General features: G+C 54.4%; 1 protein-coding gene across 1 annotated transcript; it reads right to left on the bottom strand.

The window, feature by feature from the left end:
• Positions 1 to 1,898: 1,898 nt before the first annotated feature.
• Positions 1,899 to 15,902, bottom strand: SLC11A1 (solute carrier family 11 member 1). The gene is made up of 15 exons (XM_003272357.4): positions 15,694 to 15,902; positions 14,968 to 15,110; positions 13,701 to 13,823; positions 12,794 to 12,913; positions 11,342 to 11,448; positions 10,853 to 10,923; positions 10,451 to 10,518; positions 10,128 to 10,283; positions 7,763 to 7,921; positions 6,505 to 6,594; positions 6,273 to 6,392; positions 4,313 to 4,462; positions 3,254 to 3,327; positions 2,657 to 2,810; positions 1,899 to 2,518 (listed from the first exon to the last, which is right to left on the bottom strand). The coding sequence occupies exons 1-15, from the start codon at positions 15,698 to 15,700 to the stop codon at positions 2,408 to 2,410; spliced, it is 1,653 nt and encodes a 550-aa protein (XP_003272405.1). The 5' UTR covers positions 15,701 to 15,902; the 3' UTR covers positions 1,899 to 2,407.
• Positions 15,903 to 18,539: the final 2,637 nt, after the last annotated feature.

Raw genomic sequence — 18,539 nt, 5'->3', positions numbered from 1 at the left:
TCAGGGTGCGTTCAGCAGGCTCCTGGTGAGTGCCGAGTGCGACCACGCCCTCCCTGAGAGGCCTAAAGGGAACTTCCAGAAGAGCAACTCTGCACCCCTCTTCCTGGAGGGTCGATTTGAGCCCGGGCTGGAAGAACCAGAGCTACCATGAGGGGAATGGGGGCAGCTCTAACTAGACGCCTTCCAGTCTGCAAATGACTGACTTTGGCGCGACCTCATCACTAGCCCTTTGCCCAGGCCCTGGGCAGCCCCTTAGCTGGCCCTCCGTGTCTTCTTGACCAGCCTGCCCATTACTCTGCCGTTCCCCCAGTCCTGCCCCACAAGATCTAAGACGTCCCCAGAAGGCTTCAGGTCTTGGCAGATGTGCACACACGTGCCCCCATGCTCCTGGCACTCTCATTCCTCCTGGACTGTCCTGTCAGCACTCCCCCCTACCCCCGACCCCCCTTCAGCAAGATTCAGTCCCCTTCCCTGGCCCGCCTCACGGGCAGCGCCCTTCACCGCATCCTGCCACAGTGACTTGTTTGCACAGCTGTCTCCCGCAACTGGAGTGTGGGGTCCTTGAGAACTGACATCTTTAATTCGGGACTTTGCCTCCGTCCCCAACTTGTAACACAGGGCCTGGTACAGGACTGGCACTCAATGCCAAGAGGGGTGTGTAGGGGGTACAACTGGGGCACTTCCAGGAGGCTAAAGGATCTGGGAGATGCCTTTCTTTGCTACACGTCCCCCATCCATCTCCTCCTTCAGCTGGCATGGACCCATCTCCAGTGCCAAACCCAGAGGAGGCGGGCGGCCCTCTTGCCCAGGTACCCTCTGCAGCCCTTGCCCAGGTCGCACCAGACCGGTCCCATCCCTTCTCTACTTGAGGGACCCACTCGCATCGTTGCCCTTTTAAGAAAAAGGAAATTCTTCTCATAAACAAGCGTCCGGACCTGAGCGCGGAGCCAGGCCGCCTGCCCTGCTAGGTCCCCAGGAAATCGGGGGTTCTTCCAGGTGCAACACCCGGCCCAGGTTCAACTCTGGGGAAAGGCCTGTTGGCCTCTCCTCGCTGCGGCCCTCCGCAGATCTTGGGCTGGGGTCTGAGGGACCCGAGAAGGCTGGAGGAGTGACTTGGGGGAGCCTAGAAACAGCCTAGGGAACGTCTATAAAGTGCAGCCCCTGAATGGGGCGAAGGGGTGCCCAGCTGCTCCCTAAGGCAGAGGGGGCTCCCCGCCCACACAGCTTCCCCCCACCCACTCTCCCCGAAGGATTCTGGGGCCCCTGGGCGCGAGCCCCGAGCGCCCGCCTCCCCGCGTCGTTCCGCCTGGCGGGGAGGGGTGAGGCCGGGGCGGGATGGCCGGCGTCGGGACTGTCTCTGCCCCTAGGGGGAGCAGTCAGCAGAGAGGGAGCGGTAACGGCACGGCGTGGGAGTCGCGGCCGCCGGCTCCCCTGAGGAAACAGCAAATAATTTGGGCCTCAGAGGCACAGACTCTTGGGTTCCTTATGACCTGGTGCCTAATGGAGAAAGAAGCGCGCCGCCGTTTTACTGTCTGGAAAGTGGGTCGTAGGCGGAACAGAGAGGCTGCGGCGAATAGGAGCGGACCAGACCCTGGTGTAGGGGTCTTCTGGATGCTTTAGAGACTTCGTGCCTTCCCGGTTCCCATTCCCTGCTCCTTTGTACTAGAAGGGAACTAGTATTTATTTAACTTTAATCAGGCCGGGTTTGGTGGCTCAACGCCTGTAATTCCCAGCATTTTGGGAGGCGGAGGTGGGTGGATCACTTGAATCCAGCAGTTCGAGACCAGCCTGGCCAGCATGGCAAACCCCGTCTCTGCTGAAAATACACAAATTAGCTGGGCGTGGTGGCGCGCGCCACTCCTGGGGCTGAATAAAGAGAATCGCTTGAACCCAAAAGGTGGAGATTGCAATGAGTCAAGATTGCGCCACTGCACTCCAGCCTGGGCGACAGAGGGAGACCCTTTCCCTGTCTCAAATAAATAAATAAATAATTTAACATTCATCAGACAGTATTTCAAGCTCGTTTGGAGCCTGTGTCCCTCCCAAGTCCCCAAGCCCTCACCTCACCCGCCCTTGGGCTGTCAGGTCACGCCTGCAGGTGCTCAATAAATACCTTTTGAGATGTTTTTTGTTTGTTTGTTTGTTTTTGTCCCAAGTGCCAAGCACTGTGGTAAAGTGCTTAAGGTCCACGGCAAGGGTGGTGGTGTCTCCATTTTACAGATGAGGACACTGAGACCCAGAGGTTAATCACATGGCTGTGCTAGGAAACAGCAGGTCCCTAAAGCCCCCAGGTTGGCTGGTCTCAGGAACTGTCCCACTCCATCCTGCTGCCTGCACGCGCCCCCTCCACATCCAGCAGGCCAGTCACGTCATCCATGCCACTCCCAGCCAGGCCTCGGTTGTGGGCCTAGCCAGAGGTCTCCCCTTTCTGGTCCTCTTCAAGGAGCCCATACAGGAAGTGGTGGTGGGAGCTGTGGGCCAGAAAGGTGGCTCCATGGGCAAGGCAACAGGTCCAGACCTGGGGGAGGGGCTACCATGAGTTGGGGAGAGGCCAAGACCTCTGGGGAAGCCCCAATGTGTCCCCCAAACCCTCCCCATTGGTTGCCTCCTGTCCTTGCCTCATCCATTCCCAAGGCATCCCCTGGCCCTACTGTACCAGGTAGGTGCTGAGGCCCAGGTAGGCTGCGGCCAGCAGGGCTGCAAGGCCGAAGTAGGCAGGGTGGGGCAGGCTGGGCAGGTAGCTGACCGTGAAGTAGAGGTTGATGGCGCAGACTAACGCCATTATGGAAGAGGTGACGACCTTGCTCAGCCTGGGGGACACAAGAGAGGCTCAGGACTGGCTGGTTGCTGCTGGCCCACCTGCATCTACTCCTCTTCATCTCCCAGCGCCCACGTTGGGGGTGGAGGGTGGATACACCAAGGCCGCTTCTCTGGGCTGTGGGACCTGGAGCAGACAGACCCCCTCCCCACCTCCTGCCTCCTGGGCCCTCCAGGCTACACACTGGCAGGATTTGGCAAGAGCTGAGTCTGAGGCAAGAGTGAGGAGCTCAGGCTCTAGAAACAGCCCTCTGCCCTGGATTCCAGTCTTGGCTCCCCAACTTGCTAGCTGTGTGACCCTGGGCGAGTCCCTTAACCTCTCTGAGCCTCTGTGGCTTCATTGGGATAATGGGGAGAATTGTAGCTCGTACCTCTGGGTGGCTGTGAGGATGAAATGCGGTGATGCAATCTAGCACTTGGGAAAGGGGGTACTCACAGGCCATTGGCAAACTCCTGCATGAGGGTGGGCATGCTGGTGAACGTGAGGATGGGCAGCACGGCGAATGGAAGCTGGGGAGAGCAGCAGGAGCCTAGGCTGAGGAACCCTGCCTCAGAATATGGCAAGGGTGGGGGCAAGATGGGCGTGGCTTGACACCCTCTGTATGGGTGTGAGCTCAACTGCCCTAACCACACTGAGCCTACTTCCCCGTTTCCTGCCTTCTCAGGTTGTGGGCTCCAAAGCAGGAGAAGTGTTTGGGGGCTCTGGCACCAGGTTGCTTCGGTTTGAATCCAAGCTCTGCCACTAGTAACTTAACTGAGTGCATCAGTTTTCCCAGCTGTAAAATGGGATAATGAGCCTGGGCAACATACACAATGAGCTTTTGTCTCTACTTAAAAAAAAATTAGACCTGCCGCGGTGGCTCATGCCTGTAATCCCTGTACTTTGGGAGGCAAGGCGGGTGGATCACCTGAGGTCAGTAGTTTGAGACTAGCCTGGCCGACATGATGAAACCCTGTCTGTACTAAAAATACAAAAAATTAGCTGGGTGTGATGGTGGGCGCATGTAATCTCAGCTACTTAGGAGGTTGAGGCAGAAGAATCACTTGAACCTGGGAGGCAGAGGTTGCAGTGAGCCAAGATCTCACCACTGCACTCCAGCCTGGGTAACAAGCGTGAAACTCCATCTCAAAAAAAAAAAAAAAAAAAAAATTAGCTGGGTGTGATGGCATGCACCTGTAGTCCCTGCTAATCGGGAGCCTGAGGTAGGAAGATTGCTAGAGACTGGGAGGGCAGGCTGCAGTGAGCCATGATTGAACCACTGCACTCCAGCCTAGGTGACAGAGGGAGACCATCTGGGGGGGTGGGAGGGGGGAAGGATAATGGTGATTCCTACCCTCTCGCCCCCCAGGGTGGCTGCGGAGACAATGGAAGCCTTGTAGGCAAGATGTGCCTGGGACAGGGCCTGGCAGGCCCAGGCAAGGCTCAGTGTGGGGGTTGCTGGAGGTCCTGTTTAGCTCAGCAGTGGGCAGGGCTGGTGGGGCTGGCGCATCTCACCAGCAGGCTCTGCAGCACGTTGAGCAGATCATTGAGGCCCGACAAGTCCCTCAGGTCCCGGAAGACAGCCACAAGCACGGTGGGCAGGATGGCGCAGGAGCGGGTGAGGAGGACGCGGGCGAAGCGTGACCACCGAAGCCTCAGGAAGCCCTGGGGTGGGGGTGAGCTCCTTGGTGGGGAGTAGACAGGACTGGGGATTCCAGAGGAGAGATCCTCTGTAGTCCCTCAACCGACTTATCCCTGGGAGCATGCTCTGTTTTTCCACTGTTGAACTGGGGACAGCTCTGTCCCTAGGTGGCAAGAGGGGATGGGTGGGGAGAAACGGGGAGCTCTCATCCCATAGCTGGTTGCTGAAGACTAAACAGTTTTGGGGAAAAAGCTTCTGTTAGTCCTGGCTCTGCAGCTTCCAGCAAGTCACCTCATCTGTCGGGATCTCAGTTTTCCCATCTGTAAAATGGGGCTTATAGTGTCGCCCTCTGGGCTACATGAAGGAAACAAAAGCTGAGTGGGGTGGCTCACGTCTGTAATCCCAGCACTTTGGGAAGCCAAGGCGGGAAGATCACTTGAGCCCAGGAGTTTGAGACCAGCCTGGGAAACATAGGAAGACCACATCTCTACAAATAATTTTAAAAATTAGCCTGGTGTCGTGGCATGAGCCTGTAGTACCAACGACTCGGGAGGCTGAAGTTGAGGCTGCAGCAAGCTGTGATGGCGCCATTGCACTCCAGCCTGAGCAACAGCGTGAAATCCTGTCTCAAAAAACAAAGAAAGAGCCGGGCGCGGTGGCTCACACCTGTAATCCCAGCACTTTGGGAGGCCAAGGTGGGCAGATCACCTAAGGCTGGGAGTTCAAGACCACCCTGACCAACATGGAGAAACCCCGTCTTTACTAAAAATATAAAATTAGGGCCGGGCGCGGTGGCTCACGCCTGTAATCCCAGCACTTTGGGAGGCTGAGGTAGGCGGATCACGAGGTCAGGAGATCAAGACCATCCTGGCTAACATGGTGAAACCCCGTCCCTACTAAAAATACAAAAAAATTAGCTGGGCACGGTGGTGGGCGCCTGTAGTCCCAGCTACTCGGGAGGCTGAGGCAGGAGAATGGCATGAACCCAGGAGGCAGAGCTTGCAGTGAGCCGAGATAGTGCCACTGCAGTCTGGCTTGGCTGAAAGAGCGAGACTCCGTCTCAAAAAAAAAAAAAAAAAAAAAAAAACAAAATTAGCTGGATGTGGTGGCCTGTAGTCCCAGCTGGTCAGGAGGCTGAGGCAGGAGAATTGCTTGAACCCAGGAGGCGGAGGTTGCGGTGAGCCGGAGATCGCGTCACTGCACTCCAGCCTGGGCAACAAGAGCGAAACTCCGTCTCAAAAAAAAAGAAAAGAAAAGAAAAGAAAAGAAAAGGCTGGGCGCAGTGACTCACACCTGTAATCCCGGCACTTCAGGAGGCCAAGGGGGGCGGATCACGAGGTCAAGAGTTTGAGACCAGCCTGGCCAACACGGTGAAACTCCGTCTCTACTAAAAACACAAAAATTGGCCGGGTGCAGTGGTTCACACCTGTAATCCCAGGGCTTTGGGAGGCCGAGGCAGGCGAATCCCTTGAGGTCAAGAGTTCGAGACTAGCCTGGCCAACATGGCAAAACCCCGTCTCTACTAAAAGTACAAAAATTAGCCAGGCTTGGTGCCTGAAATCCCAGCTACTGAGGAGGCTGAGGCAGGAGAAGCTTGAACCTGGGAGGGGGAGGTTGCAGTGAGCCGAGATCGCGCCACTGCACTCCAGCCTGGGCGACAAGAGCCAGACTCCGTCTCAACAACAACAACAAAAACAACAACAACAAAAACAAAAAAAAAAAAAGGAAGAAAAGAAAAGAAAAAAGGATCCACAAGGCCCGGAGTTCTAGCCCCTAGTAGTGTGCCTGCTGTCCTTGGACCCCTTGCCCTCCAGGGCCCGCCCCCTGCCCCACCTCCATCACAAACTGTCCCGCGTAGGTGCCCGTCATGGTGGAACTCTGCCCAGCCGCCAGGAGACCTATGGCCCAGATGTAGAGGGCCGCGGGGCCGAACAGGCAGCCCAGGATCACGCCCTGCAGGGACGGAGTGTGGTCGGACCGGTGGCCCCGCCCCGAGGCCCCGCCCCTCGGTGGGCGGGGCGGGGCGCCTCTCTGGGTCACACCCTCCCCGCCCACCCGCGCTCACCCCCTGGTAAATGTCCACAGCCACGGTGGCGTTGTTCATGGGGAAGATCTTGGCGTAGTCGTGGAGGCTGCTGTTGGCACAGATGTTGAACTGCGGGTACCAGGGCAGTAGAAGGAAGATGTGAGGAGCACACTCAGCCTTGGGAAACCGGACTGCCTAGCCTTGACCAGGGTTCCAAAACTGGTGGCCCAAGGCTGAATCTGGCCAGACATATTTTGTTTGGCTAACAAAATAAGTTGGGTTTTGTTTTGTTTTACTTTCATGTTTTGTAGCGATGGGGGGTCTTGTCATTTTGCCCAGGTTGGTCTTGAACTCCTAGGCTCAAGCGAGCCATCTGCCTGGGCCTCCCAAAGTGCTGGGATTACAGGCGTGAGCCACCGCGCCCAGCCGGGTTTTTTTTTCTTTAATGTGGATTTGTTGCCAACATTTGAAATTGAGAAGGCCTGGCATGAGAACCCAGTTTCCAGCTTCTTTTAGGTTTGTAAGAGCTGGCATCACCACAGAGACAGCTGGCTGCCATGCCCTCCTCACATTGTCCACTTCCCACAACTCTGTGCCTGCCTGGTCTTGAAGACAAGGGTTTGCAGTCCCGATGTTGATCTCCCTCCTTGTGCAAAGGAACAGAGTGAGACCAGGGAGAAGTGTGACCTCCCAAGGTCACAGAGCAAGGCAGTGGCAGTGCCCAGGTCCCTGGAGGCCTGGCCACCCCTTCTCCCACAGGGCTCAGCATTCAGGAAGCCCCCAACCCTGGCTGCAGTTGTTAGAGCCTCATGACTGAGATCCACTCAGAAGGGGAGACAGACACAGGTCCCAGATCCCAGAGAGTCAGGGAGGAGCCGGCTAGTTCCTTTTCCAGTATTAGCACAAATGTCACCTCTTCCAAGAAGCCTTTCCTGACCACCTGGACTAATGCAGACCCCACCCCCATACCCCAAACTATGCTTCTTCACCCCCTTTATTTCTTCCCACTCTGCACTTCCCTTGGGTATTCATTCCTGTCTGCTCACCTCCCTCTCTATTTAAGCTGCAGAGAGCTGGGTCTTTGTAGCATTGACCGCTGTATCCCCAGGGTCTAGGATGTGCTTGGTACATAACAAATGCTCAATGATTATTTGCTGAATGAATGATATCTGCCAACAGGGGAAATTATCAGGGCAGAGACTCAGAAGGGCTCAGCTGCATTGCCTAGGGTACTCCGCAAGGCTTACAGGACATGAGTGCGTGTGTGGCCTCAGATGCAGGGGAAAGTGTGTCTCACCGCAGCCTGGTTGGTTTGCTGGTAGAAGGCCTGCCCAAAGACAGCCATGACAAAGAGGTTGATGATAAAGGAGACGGACAAGGCGATGGTGGCCTCAATCAGGAAGTACATGTTGGCTTCTCTGATGTCCACTCGGCGGGCCCGGTCTATCTCTCGAGACTATGAAGATCAAAGGGAGAGGGAAGTGCCAAAGTCCCTCAGAGCCACCACAGTGTCCCCCACCCTCACACTTCTATGTTCTCCCTAAAGCCCAGTACCTTCTCAAGTCCCCTGTGTGGCAGTCTGGGGCAGGTTCAGGTCAGCTGATGGTTTCCTACATCTCTGTTCTTGCCACAGAGGCCTGACCACTGTGAGCCACTGTGTGAGTGAAGCAAGGCTGGCCTTTGAGGTCCCTGGCTACCTCAGGTCCTGACACGCTCCTTTGCTCACCTTGTTCCATCCTCAGACATGTCCAGCTTACTTTATTTTATTTTTTAGAGACAGGTTTTTTTCTGTCACCCTCACCCAGACTGGAGTGCCGTGGTGCAATGCATGGCTCACTGTAGCCTCCAACTCATGGGCCCAAGTGATCCTCCTGCCCCAGCCTCCTAAGTAGCTGGGACCACAGACACACATTACTACAACCCGCTAATTTTTAAATTTTCTGTAGAGACAGGGTCTTGCTGAGGCTAGTCTTGAACTCCTGGGCTCAAGCATTCTCCTGTCTTGGCCTCCTAAAGTGCTGAGATTACAGGTGTGAGCCACTGTTAGGCTGTTAGGGACCCAAGCCTTGTTCATTTCTGCCCACGGCCTTAGGACTTGCTTTCCCTCTGCTTGTAATATCTTTTCCCTGATCTGCTTCCCCAACTTTGTCATTCTCTCTTTTTTTTTTTTTTTTTTTTGAGACGGAGTCTTGCTCTGTCGCCCAGACTGGAGTGCAGTGGCGCGATCTCGGCTCACTGCAAGCTCCGCTTCCCGGGTTCAAGCCATTCTCCTGTCTCAGCATCCTGAGTAGCTGGGACTACAGGCGCCCACCACCATCCCTGGCTAATTTTTTGTACTTTTAGTAGAGACAGGGTTTCACCATGTTAGCCAGGATGGTCTCAATCTCCTGACCTTGTGATCCACCCACCTCGGCCTCCCGAAGTGCTGGGATTACAGGCGTGAGCCACCGCGCCCGGCTTCAGTCATTCTCTATCATATTTCTCTGTTTTGTTTACTTCAGAGTCCCTTTCACAATTATTATTATTATTATTTTTTTGACAGGGTCTTGCTGTGTCACTGAGAGTGCAGTGGTGGCATCTCAGCTCACTGCAGCCTCGACCTCTGGGGCTCAAGCCTCAACCTCCTGAGTAACTAGGACTACAGGTGTGCACAACACCCAACTAATTTATTTTATTTTTTATTTTTTGTTGGTAGAGACAGGGTTTTACCATGTTGCCCAGGCTGGTCTCGAACTCCTGGGCTCAAGCGATCCACCTGCCTCTGCCTCCCGAAGTGTTGGGACTACAGGTGTGAGCCACCTCGCCCAGCTCTATAGTTCTTTTTCTTTTTCTTTTTTTGAGACGGAGTCTTGCTCTGTCATTCAGGCTGGAGTGCAACCGCACGATCTCCCCTCACTGCAGCTTCCGCCTACTGGCTTCAAGCAATTCTCCTGCCTCAGCCTCCCGAGTAGCTGGGATTACAGCCACGCGCCACCACTTCCGGCTAATTTTTTATATTTTTAGTACAGACGGGATTTCACCATGTTGGCCAGGCTGGTCTCAAACTTCTGACCTCGTAATCCGCCCACCTCAGCCTCCCGAAATGCTGGGATTACAGGCGTGAGCCACCGCGCCCGGCCTATAATTCTTTCCTTTGTTGGTTTACTTGCTTGTCATCCGTCTACCCCACTAGCACGGAAACTCTAGAAGGGCAGGGGCCTTGACTGTTCCTCCCAGTGCACAGTAGACCCTTTTTTTTTTTTTTTTTTTGAGACAGAGTCTTGCTGTGTCGCCAGGCTGGAGTGGTGCAGTGGCGTGATCTCGGCTCACCGCAACCTCTGCCTCCCAGGTTCAAACGATTCTCCTGCCTTAGCCTCCCGAGTAGCTGGGACTACAGGCGCGCGCCACCACGCCCAGATAGTTTTTGTAGTTTTAGTAGAGACGGGGTTTCGCCATGTTGGCCAGGATGGTCTCGATCTCTTGACCTCGTGATCCGCCCGCCTCGGCCTCCCAAAGTTCTGAGATTACAGGCGTGAGCCACCGCGCCCAGCCTGACCCTCAATCATTACAGGCTCCGAAAATCCTGACGGAAGGAGCCAGAGGGGAGGGGCTCCAGGCTTGGAGGCGGAGCCAGCATGGCTCCGACTGAGTGGGGGGTCTCCTTTCCCCTCCCTTCTGCTCACCTTGACCAGGGCCGAGTGCAGGTAGATGTTATGGGGCATGATGATGGCGCCAACAATGCCCACCGCCTGCAGCAGCTCGGGGTGGCCGCAGCCCGGGCACGAGGGCAGGAACAGGCCCCGAAGAAGCGCTCCCTGCTCAGGACGCGCCACCACATACTGCATGGAGGAGCCTGGTCAGGACAAGCCCCGCCCCTCGCAACCACGCCGCGGTCACCATTTCTCAGCCTCCATCCCACCCCAGACCCCCCGCAACCAGCGGCCAGAGGGAAGGGAGAGGAATGATCTTGGGAGGTCCACAGGGGGTTGCAGCACTGGCTTCCTACCTCATAGCCAAAGGTCAAGGCCATAATAGTTATAAGGAGTCCAAAAAAAGCTTCCAGCTTCCGCAACCCTACGGAGCAGAACAAACAAACCAAACAAACCAACGAAAAAATTCTGTAACATCAACAATTCGTAATGGCTAATACTACGAGCGCTTCCAGGCACAGTGCCAAGTGCTTAACATATGTTACCTCACTCAGTCTTCACAACCACCCTCTGATGTCTGTGCTATTATTTCCCCATGTTACAGGTGAAGAAAGGGATGTCTAAGTAACTTGCTAGAGGCCACCCAGGGAGAGTGAGGGAGCTCAGGTGCGCTCCCAGGCAGTTCGATGTCAGAGCCCTTCTCCCAGTACAGCACCCTCACCACCACCACTCCCCTATGAGGTGGGGTGTGCACCCACCGTAGTTATCGAGGAAGAGGAAGAAGAAGGTGTCCACAATGGTGATGAGGACGCCACCCCAGAGTGGGATTCTGAAACCAGAGTGGCCCGGGTCAGCCCAGCCTGGTTCAGGGGTCTCTAACTCCTACGTAGCCTCAGGGCTGGAGACAGGAATCTGGCCTCCTGGGAGCAGGATCCTAAGAGCCCCCAGACAGCTAGGGCAAGGGGAGTGGGAGTGTGGCATAGAACAGTCGAGGCAGCGCAGATGGCTAGAGGAGAGACCTGGCACCCGGCGCGGCAGGGAGTTTGGGGCTGCAGTCCCAAAGTCCTGCATGACTCACATCTGTGTGACTTTAGACAAGTCACTTTACATTTCTGGAAAACAGTGCAGCAGCCCTGCTTCAGAGGGGACAGCAGGATAAAATAGACTCTGGGAGGGACTGGGTGGGGGGAAGTAGCAGCAGCTGTTCTCTGCCTGGCCTGAAGAGTTGGGGTACACTGGGGTGGTACCGTCCAGCTGAGAGCAGATTGAATGCAATGGCCGTGCCAATGACTTCCTGCATGTCAGAGCCCACAATGGCTAGCTCGATGGTCAGCCAGAGGACGGTGCGGGGCACCTATGGGGAGGAGATGATCCTTCATTAAGGGTGGGCCGGTTATTTGTCTGTCATCTCAGACTACATTTGTCTGTCGTCTGGGACTACATTTACAAGACAGTCTTGCCAATGGGCTTCCTACATTATGTAGGAAGAGCTTAGAGGAGATGGAAAGGCAGAGATAAACTTTTTTTTTTTTTTTTAGATGGAGTTTTGCTCTTGTTGCCCAGGCTGGAGTGCAATGGCACGATCTCGGCTCACCACAATCTCCCGGGTTCAAGCGATTCTCCTGCTTCAGCCTCCCGAGTAGCTGGGATTACAGGCATGCACCACCATGCCTGGCTAGCTTTGTATTTTTAGTAGAGACGGGGTTTCTCCATATTGGTCAGGCTGGTCTCGAACTCCTGACCTCAGGTGATCCACCCGCCTTGGCCTCCCAAAGTGCTGGGATTACAGGCGTGAGCCACCGCCCCTGGCTGAGATAAATCATTTTTTTCTCCTGCTTCTTGTGGTATTTCTGGCAGTGGCACCAGGCAACCTGGACTCTGGCAGCACTAGTGGCCATTTCATCAGCATCAATAATGCTTCCAGGAGCTCAGCAGCAAAGGGGTGTAGCAGCTTTCTGATCTTTGGGTAACACCCTCTTCCCTTGCCCCTCAAGCCCTCCCAAACCTTTCAATCCCTACATTCAATACCTTTGAAATGTCTACTGCTATAATTTCTGTTTTCCAAACTGGACACTCACAACAGCCAAGTCCCCAGAGTCCACCCCAGGCAATGACCATTTCTGAGCTGATGCCTCCCCATTTTTTTGTCTTGGGCAAGTCACTTTCCCAGATTTTAATTACCCCTTCTGTGAAATGACATGCCTCTCATGTCCCTCTAGGCTGTGTGCTATCAGTTTGAGCCTCAGTCTTTTCATCTATCAAATGGAATTGGGGCCGGGTGCAGTGGCTCATGCCTGTAATCCCAGCACTTTGGGAGACTGAGGTGGGTGCATCATCTGAGGTCAGGAGTTCGAGACCAGCCTGGCCAACGTGGTGAAATCCCAGCTCTACTAAAAATACAAAAATTAGCCAATCATGGTGGTGGGCGCCTGTAATCCCAGCTACTCGAGAGGCTGAGTGAGGAGAATTGCTTGAACCTGGGAGGTAGAGGTTGCAGTGAGCTGACATCGTACCATTGCACTCCTGACTGGGCGACAGAGCAAGACTCCAACTGAAAAACAAACAAACAACAACAACAAAAACAAATAGACTTGGGATGCCCCATGTGAGATGACATACTTATTTGATTGTGGAAGCTGAAAATGGCTGTTTGGGGTTTGGGGCCAGTGGTTCTCCCTGTCCAGGCCCTCCAAGCTTACCTTAGGGTAGTAGAGATGGCAGACCTCGCCCAAGTCCTTGCCTGTCACCACGCCCAGACGTGCAGCCAGTCGCTGGCAGAGCAAGCCCAACACCGTGGCCCAGAACAGCACCCAGAGAAGCTGTGAGGAGGCAGGGAGAGGCCTTCAGCCAGAGAGGCCAGCCTCAGAAAGCCCCTGAGCTCGTGGTACCTTCTAACCAAGGACACTCCTCGGGGAGGGGGTGAGAGAGATGGAGTTCCATCCTGACTGGGCGCTGGTAGCTCACACCTGTAATCCCAGCACTTTAAAAGGCTAAGGTGGGAGGATAGCTTGAGGCCAGGAGTTCAAGAGCAGCCTGAGCAACATAGTGAGACCCCCATCTCTAAATAAATAAATAAATTACGCCAGGCAAGGTGGCTCACACCTGTAATCTCAGCACTTTGGGAGGCCGAGGCGGGTGGATCTCTTGAGGTCAGGAGTTCAAGACCAGCCTGGCCCACATAGTGAAACCCCATCTCTACTAAAAATACAAAAATTAGCCGGGCGTGGTGGCATGCCCTACTCAGGAGGCTGAGGCAGGAAAATCACTTGAACCCAGGAGGCAGAGGTTGCAGTGAGCCGAGATTGTGCCACTGCACTCCAGCCTGGGCGACAGAGTGAGACTCCATCTCAAAAAATTAAATAAATAAATATATATATATATATATATATATTTTTTTTTTTTTAAAGAGAAGAGTCCAGTCCCCCACCCCCCACACAAATGCCCCACCTTCTGGCAGGGCTGCCCTGGGGACCCTTTTTGGGCCCATTTTAACTTAATGCCAGCTCCCAGGCCACACTGGAAAAACATGGCCAGCAGGGGCCTTCAACACTTAGCCTGGTCACCTCCCTCTCGAAAGTGTCCCCACTCAGGTCCCGACTTGGTTACTTTGAATCCCGCCACGGCGCCAGCCTGAAGATCCGACTCGATGTTTCCTGGGTCCAGGAAAGCAATGCTCATGAGGAAGCCAGGCCCCGTGAAGGCCCATAGCTTCCGCAGGCTGAAGGTGCCCTGTAGGGAGGTGGGAGGAGTAGAGTGAGGGGGTCCTGGGTATAGGGATGGTGGCAGCTGGCCTTGGCCATCCCCTAGAGAAGCCCCAACAGGCTCATCAGCCCAGCCCTGCCCTCCATGGCCCGTTCCTGGGTCTGCCATCCAGGGGATGGCGAGGGTATAGGTGGAGGAAGCAGCATGCTCTGGTGAATCACAGAGGATCTTTTTCTGGATCTGTTAAGCTCAGCAGCCGGCTTGCACCTGAACTGCCTGCTCCTCTCAAGCCCTGACTTGTCAGGTCCTCAGAGATCTCACAGGGGGCTGTCTAAGGGGGTGAGGGGGCCAAGCCTCCCTAGCCCAGCTCCTCCCTCGCCAGCTCCTTTTCCCACCACAGGGCCTCCTCTCTGTGGTCTGCTGAGGCTATGGTCCCCCCACCCTGTTCCAGGGCATGGTGTATCGACTTAGAAATCTGCTGAAGATATTGGAGGCTGGGAGCGGTGTGGCTCGTGCCTGTAATCCCAGAACTTTGGAAGGCCGAGATGGGTGGATCACTTGAGCTCAGGAGTTTGAGACCAGCCTGGCCAACATGGTGAAACCCTGTCTCTACTAAAAATACAAAAATTAGCTTGGCACGGTGGTGCACGACTGTAATCCCAGCTACTCGGGAGGCTGGGGCAGGGGAATTGCTTAAACTCAGGAGGCGGAGGTTGCAGTGAGCTGAGATCGTGCCACTGCACTCCAGCCTGGGATACAGAGCGAGACTCCATCTCCAAAAAAAGAGAAGATACTGGAAATGCAGGTGACAGCATCCTAGATGCTAGATGCCGGCCTGCAGCCTCCTTCACTTCTCCCTATGCCCCTTCCTAAATGCTAAAACATGTCCTCAAGGCTCCAATCCCAATTCCCCCCGGGCCTCTTTTCCTTCATAGGAAAGCTGAGATTAATTGAGAAGGCCATTTAATCATTTTTAGACAAATACTGAAGCACCCCAGCTAAGCACTGGGGACTGAAGCAGGAAGGGGCAGTTGCCACTGTCCACCACTGCTGCTCAGACCTGGAAGGGACTTGCCACCCATGATCATAAGGAGACCCCATTCTCCAGCCCATGGGATCCCACAGGATCCTGTCAATCTTGCAAGCCCCCAGGAAGTTTCCAGCATCCCACCGGTTTTGTGTCTGGGATGGGGATCTTCTCACTCAGGTAGGTCTCTCTGGGAGGTGCTTGCTGTGACCCTGGGCTGGTCGGGCTGGTCGGGCTGGAGATGGAGCCATAGCTGGACCTGCTCAGCCTTTGGGGACCCTTGTCATCTGTGGGGGCCCAAGAAGCATGGTGAGTGTCCTGCCTCTTTCTGGTGGCCCAGAGTTAAAGCCGCCTGCTCCCTTCCCTCCTCCTCCCGGAAAAGTGGAGAAACTAAGGTCCCTGGCCCCCATCTTGGGTCCATCACCTCCACCTCTCAACCAAACATTCCAGATGTGTAGGACATGGCAGCTTCAGAATTACTGTCCTCTCATGTGAGGACAGATGCCCAGAGGCAGATCTCCTGCCACAGAGAATGCAGAGAGACCCTAGGCTCTAAGAAGGGCAAGCTGAGGCCACATGTCTATCCCTTGGCCGGACCCCCCACCTTCTCCGGCAGCCAGAAAGCTCCAGGGGCTTTGAGCCACAGACTTCAGACAAAGGAAAGGTAGACCCCTTAGGGGTGTGAAGGACCCCACCCAGTGAGATTGAGTCTGGTGTCCAGAACTGTGTTCTAGACTGGGACTCCCACGGGGGACCAGAGGCTTCCACAGGGGACCAAGGGCTTTCTTGCTTCCTCAAGTCTCCACCAGCCTAGTGACCTCCTCCACTCCACCCCCTAATCAGGCTCTGTCCCTAGGGGCCACTACTCACCTGTCATTGAAATGCCGACTTCAGGTACTCTGGGAGTGTGAGCGGTGCTCTGGGCAGCTCCTCAGCCTGCAACCCCTCTCTGGGCACTGGTGCAAGTGAGTGTGCGAGCCCACGCCCTGTTACCCATCCGCAGCTGAGCACCCTGCCTCTTACATCAACATTCGCTTCACATAGGCCAATTCACACACACACACAACATGGGGCGTTGTGAAACATTTTCCAAAGGCAGAAGTGGCCAGCCCTGGCGGAAGGGTCTGGTTACCCATGGAGTGGACCTTTGTTCCCCTCCCAGCCTGCCCTGTGCCCCACAACACATCTGTTCCCCTTCCAGGCACCCCGTGTTCTGTGCCTCCCAAGTTAGCTCTGATTTCAGAAGCTTCCTGCCCCTTGCGTATTCATGTCAATACCCCATGACCACACCCCCCTCTGCCACACACCACACACACACACACACACACAGAGTCACGTCTTTCTTCTCCTCTTCCATCTGGAGTTCCAAGGCCCCTTCTTGGCCTAATGCAAGTCTTCATGTCCTCAAAGGCCTCAGTTTCCCTTTGAGGGCCACAGAGGAAAGCACTGCAGAAGGGACATGCATTGAAGATTCAGACCCAGGATGTCCCCAGAAGATGCACTGGGATCTGGTCCTGGTTCAACCACTGATTCACTTGAGATTGTCACCAGATCATGTCCCTTCTCAGAATTGTTTATTCTATTCCGCTCGCCGCCCGCCACCCCCTCTTTTTTTTTTTGGTTTTTTGTTTTTTGTTTTTTTTTTAGAGACAAGGTCTCGCTCTGTCACCTAGGCTAGAGTGAAGTGTAAAGTGCAGTGGTGCCATCATAGTTCACTGCAGCCTCAAACTCTTTTTTTTTTTTTGAGACAGAGTCTTACTCTGTTGCCCAGACTGGAGTGCAGTGGCATAATCTCAGCTCACTGCAACCTCTGCCCTCCATGTTTAAGCAATTCTCCTGCCTCAGCTTCCTGAGTAGCTGGGACTACGGGCATGCACCACCACACCCGGCTACTTTTTGTATGTATGTATGTATTTATTTATTTATTTTGAGATGGAGTCTTGCTCTGTTACCCAGGCTGGAGTGCAATGGCGCGACCTTGGCTCACCGCAACCTCTGCCTCTTGGGTTCAAGCAATTCTCCTGCCCCAGACTCCTGAGTAGCTGGGATTACAGGCACCCGCCAACCACACCCGGCTAATTTTTGTATTTTTAGTAGAGACAGGATTTCACCACGTTGGCTAGGCTGGTCTCAAACTCCTGACCTTGTGATCCACCCGCCTCAGCCTCCCAAAGTGCTGGGATTACAGGTGTGAGCCACCATGCCCAGCCAATTTTTGTATTTTTTTTTAGTAGAGACGGGGTTTCACTATGTTGGCCAGGCTGGTCTCCAACTCCTGGTCTCAAGTGATCCACCCACCTCAACCTCCCAAAGTGCTGGGATTACAGGTGTGAGCCACCATGCCCGGCCTATAGCCTTAAACTCTTGAGCTCAAGAGATCCTCCCTTCTCAGCTTCTCAGATAGCTGGGAATACATACCTATGCCACCATGTTTGACCGTTTCTTCTATTAACTGAGGGGCTCACAGGAGTTTGAGACCAGCCTGGGCAACATAGTGAGATCTCATCTCCACAAAAAATTTAAAAATTAGCTGGGCATGACTGGGCGCGGTGGCTCATGCCTGTAATCCCAGCACTTTTGGAGGCTAAGGCGGGTGGATCACGAGGTCAGGAGATCGAGACCATCCTGGTTAACATGGTGAAACCCTGTCTCTACTAAAAATACAAAAAAAAAAAAAAAAAATTATCTGGGCGTGGTGGCAGGTGCCTGTAGTCCCAGCTACTCAGGAGGCTGAGGCAGGAGAATGGCGTGAACCCAGGAGGCGGAGCTTGCAGTGAGCTGAGATCACGCCACTGCACTCCAGCCTGGACAACAGAGCGAGACTCTGTCTCAAAAAAAAAAAAAAAAATTAGCTGGGAGTGATGGCACGCACCTGTGGTCTCCATTACTTGGGGCAGGGCTGAAGTGGGAGGCTTGCTTGAGCCCACGAGGTTGAAGCTGGCATGATCAGTGAGCCGTGATCATGGCCCTGCACTTCAGCTTTGGTGACAGAGTGAGACTCTGTCTCAAAAAAAAAAAAAAGAAAGACTCAAACTGGCTAAGAGGTCAAAAATGGAGCTGCCCAAGGATGGCAAGCAGGTAAGATAAACTATGAGAGAGGTTGGGAGTAAGAAAAACTGCATGGGAAGGGATAAAAGAAAGAAAGAAAGAAAAAGAGGCCTGGTGTGGTGGCTCACACCTGTCATCCCAGAACTTTGGGAGGCCGAGGCGGGCAGATCACTTGAGGTCAGGAGTTCGCAACCAGCCTGGACAACCTAATGAAACCCCGTCTCTACTAAAAATACAAAAAATTAGCTGGGCGTGGTGGCACATGCCTGCAATCTCAGCTACTCTAGAGGCTGAGGCAGGAGAATTGCTGGAACCCAGGAAGCAGAGGTTGCAGTGAGCTGAGATCAAGCCACTGCACTCCAGCCTGGGAGACAGAGCAAGACTCTGTCTCAACCCCATCTCCCCACAAAAAACAACAACAACAAAAAACAAACAAACAATAAGAACAAGAAAATACTATGAAATCCAGCTTGACTCATGCACACTGGAGTGAGTGGTGGCTCACTCCTGTTAATCCCAGCACTTTGGGAGGCTGAGGTGGGAGGATTGTTTGAGTCCAGGAGTTTGAGACCAGCGTGGGCAACATAGTGAAACCTTGTCTCTACAAAAAATAAAATTAGCCGGGCATGGTGGTACTCACCTGCAGTCCCACTCAAGTGATCTGCCCA

Source organism: Nomascus leucogenys, chromosome 22a, assembly GCF_006542625.1.
Source record: "Nomascus leucogenys isolate Asia chromosome 22a, Asia_NLE_v1, whole genome shotgun sequence".
Classification (NCBI taxonomy): domain Eukaryota; kingdom Metazoa; phylum Chordata; class Mammalia; order Primates; family Hylobatidae; genus Nomascus; species Nomascus leucogenys.
This window is presented reverse-complemented; position numbering and strand designations above follow the sequence as displayed.